This window comes from Nanorana parkeri, unplaced genomic scaffold, assembly GCF_000935625.1.
Source record: "Nanorana parkeri isolate BGI_ZX_2015 unplaced genomic scaffold, ASM93562v1 scaffold531, whole genome shotgun sequence".
In the NCBI taxonomy this organism is placed as follows: Eukaryota; Metazoa; Chordata; class Amphibia; order Anura; family Dicroglossidae; genus Nanorana; species Nanorana parkeri.
In genome coordinates this window covers 977,078-983,453 of record NW_017306799.1, presented here as the reverse complement: position 1 = coordinate 983,453, position 6,376 = coordinate 977,078, and the positions used below count along the sequence as shown (strand labels likewise).

Sequence of the window (6,376 nt, the reverse complement as noted above, 5' to 3'; positions counted from 1 at the left end):
CATCAGTCATGGTATCATATATGTAATACTTTTGGTGTCTTTTCAGGTAAAGTCAGTGTGTGATGGTCTGCAGTTGACAGGCTCTCTTTAAACTCCAGCGCTTAGCAAGCTATTCTGAACAAATACAATCCCATTTATTACAGTCTTCTTCCTTTCCAAGTTAAGCACTTCTTTAAAGTCTGTCAGGTTTTTTCTTTTGGTGGGGAACAGTTACAGACTGGGAGGCGTGACCAGAGTACTGAGTAGCAGCCCTTACTCTCAGGCACATAACACAGCAACCTCAGAACAAAGATAGAGCCAAGGCTGATCAGCTTTTGGGACCAGGCAGATACACATATACACAAAGGAGAAATAGCAGAGAAAACAGCGCAGACTGCTAACATGAGGTTAGTAATAAAAGTGCAGCATGCCAAGTTGCTGCTACTGGAAAATTTATGAATTTAGAACTTGAAGATACTTTATGATGTTGTCTGGCTGCTAGTTAAAGCGAACACAGCTGGTATTGGGAAACTGATACATTATTAACTGGGATATTAGTTCGCTCACATTGCTCTTGTGTAGTTTATTTATGTGTTGTGGCCAACTGTCACAAGTACCAAAGTGCAGTAAGAAGAGTAAAGCAATATTTCAGATTTGTAAGATAATTTAAAGTAATGAGTTCTAACTGTGCATTAATTGGAAGGTATAGATAATGCTGACAATAGCTTTCTGGTACATAATACTGTCTGATGATTATATAACTCGAAACTATATAAAAAACGGTGCTTGGATATAAATTGCATTATTAAAAAAGGCAGTGGAAATCTAAAGTGCTAAAAACAGCAACCCATAGCAACCATTCAGTTTCTTTACTGGATTTATATCACTTAATTATTATTACAATAGTTTTTTGATTGTTCTTTGTCTTACTAAATAAGCTTAAATATGTTCCATCGCTGTTTTAAATTTCTGCTTGATTTAACTTCAATTAAAATGTTAATAAATAACATCCAATTATTACATTAATAATAAGTATTGAGATCATTTATTAAAGCTACAAAAGGCAATGAGGATGCCTAGCATATACATTCTAGTGGGTATGGGTAACTGCTCTATGCTATTTCTTAACAATAAGTATACTAACAATGCTAATCAGTCTATGACTCTAGTCCTAAGATTTTTATCCCGTCCAGTAATGTCATACAGGCCAAAGAGTATTGCTTGGAAATAGTTAACAACAACAAACAAGTTATAGTTTTTCCAAAAAAAACAAACACAAAGTTTTGTCATATGGGCTTGTACAGAAACCATTATGGAAAATGCTTATAGTAGAAGAGAATGTTGTTAGACTCATTTCAACTTTATTTTCGTTTACTTATATAATTCATGCAGTGATAAACATTTAGTAATGCTCGGTGGCACAAAGCCCTGATATTCAGCTAGACAATATTATAATGGTGTGGTGTTGTGCAATGGAAGCATTTGCATATGTACTTGTCTCTTATATTAGCGTACAGCAGCATACAGTATGGAGGCAAAAAATCAGCAGGCATTACCAATACGGACTAATCAGAGTGCAACTATTATCTCTCTAGTAGAGATTCAAACATCTGAATGGCAACCCTTGTACTTATCTATTTTGTATAAAAATCCCAGATCTTATGTAATTTTATTAGCACTGTTTTCTAGTTTAATAGTCACCAAGGGGCCAATTACAATATTAGACATTTAAGTAAACCTATAAAAACTCTCACAAATGAAAATGAGGCACATTTAAAAATACATATGATACCTTCAGTGAAAACCCTATTTATTAGTTGATCCAGAGATACAGGCAACTAAAGTTACATTGATATTTCAAACTTCCTTTTTAACCTCTTGCCGTCCGCCCGTAGTAAAAAAACGGATGGACTGCACTGCAGCATCTGCGGGTTGCCGTCTCCAGACGGCAATTTTTTTCTGCTCGCGCTGCCCCCTAGCATACCTCCTTGCTGATCCCCGTCCGGGCTGTGAATGCAGAAGTGATGTGTGTTACATCACTTCCGCATTCACCTGTCAGTCATCTGGCTGCTATTGCCAGAGAGAAGAAGCTGATAAAGCAGATCTCTGCTTCATCAGCTTCTTTTGGGGTCCATAGGTGATATTAGGGGTCCTAGAGACCCCTAATATCTCCATAAAGAGGACCTGTCAGTGTGCCTTTGCTATTATATAGGGGGTTGTTATCCCCCTATATAATAGCAATAACAATAAGTGCAAAAAAAAAAATATAAATAAAAAAAAAGAAAAGTAACACATAAAAAAATAAAATAAAATAAAAGCCACATATAAAAAAAGGGGAAAAAACCCCCCCAAAATGTTTAACTCCCCCACCCCCACGTTTACGCGCCTATAAACGTAAATACGCGTCCGGTGCCCCAGCGCGCAAAAATTACAATTGCGCTACACATGTTACATATCGCCGCGAACGTCGCAGTGAGAGCAATCATTTTAGGGCCATCAATCACTGATAACACTAAACTGATGAGCGGTAACAGCTTTTAAAGCGTCGCCTAGGGCCAATTTTGGGTATTATCGTTTTTTGAGGTTTCGCGCGCGCACGCAATTTTAAGGCTTGACATGTTTAGTGTCTTTTTACCCGACGTGACCCCATCTTTTATATTTTACCAAAAAATTGGGTAATAATAAATGTTTTATCATTTAATATAGGGGAAACTGTTTTTTTTTTTTAAATTTCGGTAATTTTTCCTTAATATAGTAAAAAAATAAAACCCCCAGTGGTGAATAAATACCACCAAAAGAAAGCTCTATCTGTCCCCAAAAAAGGGTATAAAATTCATTTCAGTACAGCGCTGCATGACGGAATAAATGTCAGTTAAAGTACCGCAGCGCTGAATACTGAAAAATGGCCTGGATGGGAAGGGGGTTTAACACCGCGGATGTCAACTGGTTAAAGTTCAGCTCGGTCTCACCCCTTCCCACCTCCATAGTCTCCATGTTGGCCCTATAATGTGATGGGTACCCTCACTGAACCAGTAAGGAGGCTGTGGATTGAGGAGGGGACCCCCCTTAAAATCTGCATATAACTTCAGTTGACTGTAGCTCTGCATTCAAAAATCACGCTGACAAATGGTTACCACCAAAGGTAGCAATTCTTTAGTCCTCTGATTATTACAAAACAAACATTGCCAGAAAAGTCTATGTGCAGAATGGTAGAAGTTTTTCAGGATATTTTCCAATGGGTGAATCTTGTTTACAAGTCTGGTGGGCAGTGTCGTACATCTCTGGTTAGCCTGGTTTCCAAAAATTCAGTGACAGAACTGAATGACTATTTCAGCTCCCTCCTCATTGGTCTACATCTAAACAGACTATACCCCTTCAGTCTATCATGAATGCTGCTGCTAGACTCCTAGATCACCTAATGAACCACTCATTGTCTGAAACTCTGAAACCCCATCTGCCAATCCTTCCACTGGCTTCAAATCACTCAAAGAATAAAATTCTAAATACTAGCACTCATTTACAAAGCCATCCACAACTCTACCCAAGCTATATCCCCAACCTTGTCTCAAAGTATCACCCTAACTCTCCTCTCCACTTCTCCCAAGACCTCCTGCTCTCTAGCTCACTCGTAAACTCTCCCATCCTCTGGAATTACCTACCCCAACCTGTCCGCCTATCTCCTACTCTGTCTTCCTGATCACTGAAGACTCATCTCTTCAGGGAAGCCTATCCCTCCCCAAACTAACCACTGAAATATTACTTTCTCAAACATCTCAATCCCACACAGCTACCACCTTTTGTATCACTTGCCCCTCCCTTTTAGATTGTAAGCTCTCACAAGCAGGGTCCTCCTAACTACCTTGTCTTGAATTGCATTGTAACTGTATTGTCGTCCTTATATTTTAAAGCGCTGCTCAAACTGTTGGCGCCATAAAAATCCTGTATAATAATAATAATAGATCTAGGCCATGTAAAAGTAGAGAAGGGAAGGACTAGGAGACGCGTGGTCATGTAGTTTGTAGATCATAGGCATAATCAGCTAAAAATCTATCTGCTTTAAAATTAAACTCAGAAACACACACACACACACATTATATATATATCTATATCTATATCTATCTATCTATCTATATATATAGATAGATAGATAGATTCATTGTATGGAATTGAACTGAACAAAGCACTAGGTGCTGCTGGTTGAATAGGAAGAAGATAAAAATAAGCTTTGTAATGTAAAAAACCCTTTCCGAATGGCATCCTGCAATGAAAATCCTCTGTAACAGTCCTGCTGTGACGCTGATGTAACTTTACTCTGGTGGCCCAGGGTGCTAAATGATTGTTAGCTTCCCCTAACTGCAGTGGAAGAGGATACAGTGTAACATACAGTAAAACAACTTTCCAATAGTAATAGTTTTCCCCATGCTATCCAAAATTGTTACTTTCTAAAGTGTTTGTTTTTTTTACAAAATAGCATTTTGTATTTGCATGAGAAATGAACACAGTATTTATTTAATCACACATATTTATGTTTTAACTACAATGGTTTCTAAATCATAAAATGGAACAACATAGATCTGCACAGTGCAGAAAGTTAGAGTGTAACTAGTGGCAAAATAAAAAATGTCATAGATGATGCAGTCTGTCTCTAGTATTAATACAGCATTTCTTGTTTTTTCTGAGTCTCCCTTGTTTTAATTGTCTGTTGATCCTGTCAGTAGAACTGTTATTTTTCTACTTCCTTTAAATGGGTGTCGGGGCTGCTTGTTCTGCAGACTTTAAGAAGTTACAGAATCAGACTTATTGAAAAAAAGGTTTAACCCCCCCTCTCCCAAAATAAAATTGTCAGCTCCTATTTCCCTTGAATAAAGCTTACCATTGTAAGCACCCCTGTCAGTGTTAGGACCTGTGGTGACAGGCTTTGGGCTTGTGTTGATGGTATCATTTTGACATCAGTTTGAGAGGCTTTTGAGATCATTTAGGATTCACTGACTGGTGTATTTGACCCCCAGTTGACCTCCTTTTGACCTGCATTTCACCTGCTTCAACCAGGCTTTGCATTCCCTTAGACTTGTATGGCAATGGAAATCCCATTGACACAGGCCCTTGTATGGTTTGTCCCAACCCCTGTTACTGTATCTTTTTCTGGACAGCTTGGCCTGTTACAAAAACTGAAAAAATAACAGCTGCTGGCAGGACCAACAGGTATTCAAATTATTCTACAGGGAAAAACAAAACCTTTGGTGTCAATGTTATTTACAGATTACATCATATATTTGATTTTGCCCATAGTTCCACTTTAAGCACTATAATAAGCACTTAATTAATCAAACAATCAGCTCCTTCCCTGTTATCTCAATGCAGCCACCAATGAGGTTCCATTACTAAAAATAAAATCTGAAAGTATGAATCTGACTGTAGACAGTACAGAAATAATGATAGTTCTCGAAAGTGTTATATTTGTATAATTTTTACTAATGTTACACAAGGTTCATGGAGGGGATTTTTATAGGAACAGATGGTTACCATTATATTGTTTGGGTAACCAGGTGGTACATAAAAGATGCTGTAATCTGCCTGTGCTACCTAACATGGAGTAGTAAGAAAATTAGAGAAACATAAGGAAACATAAAGTGACACTAAACTCAGGAGTTGAATCTTAAAAATGCATTGAAGTACCTTAACTATTAACACAAATGTAGGCTATTTTTGTATCACTCTGCTGTAGATCCTCAAGTCATCTCTGAATTCATGCTGACACTGTCCTTCCTTCTGGAGGGTGTCTACTTTTGTTCCCCATGATCCCTGTGTGTGTTGTAAAATAGCCACCTCTCCAAGCCCACTCCTGTGAACTACAATCTCAGTTTTAGTTAGTTAATTTGTATTGAAGTTATAGGGGTCTATCCACAAAGCAGCCAAAGGATCTAGCCGTAGTTTCACCGGAGTGATCGTCTGATCGTGTGCAGAGCAAACACCGGAGTGATCGTCTGATCACTCCGGTGTTTGTAAATAACTGGGGACACATAGTACTGTGTCCCCAGTTATGAATGAACAGGCTGCGATTTACATCACAGCCTGTTCATTGAAGAATTTATGAATGGGGACTAGCACTCACTACAGAGGCTCCTCCCCATTCAGAAACTAATGATAGTAAAATATTTTTACTATCATTAGTTTGTGAATGAATGAGAAGCCTCTGTACTGAGGCTTCTCATTCATTGAGTGCTGGGGCTGCAGAAAAAGAAATTGAGGACTTATGTCCTCAATTTCTTTTTCTATTTCAAAAGGGAAATGTCAGGGGTCTATTTAGACCCCAGAGATTTCACTGTAGCCCCCCCCAACAGTAAAAAAAATAAATACAAAATTATTAAAAAATAAATAAAAAATGTAAAAAAAAAAA

General features: G+C 37.9%; 1 protein-coding gene across 2 annotated transcripts in view; it reads left to right on the top strand.

The window, feature by feature from the left end:
* Positions 1-280: 280 nt before the first annotated feature.
* MASP1 (mannan binding lectin serine peptidase 1) overlaps positions 281-6,376 on the top strand; it is a 98,809-nt gene continuing 92,713 nt past the window's right edge. For both annotated transcript variants that reach the window (XM_018561577.1, XM_018561578.1), the window contains exon 1: positions 281-386. In XM_018561577.1, coding sequence (XP_018417079.1) covers positions 382-386 — 5 coding nt within the window. In that variant the 5' untranslated portion in view covers positions 281-381. The remainder of the gene's footprint in view (positions 387-6,376) is intronic.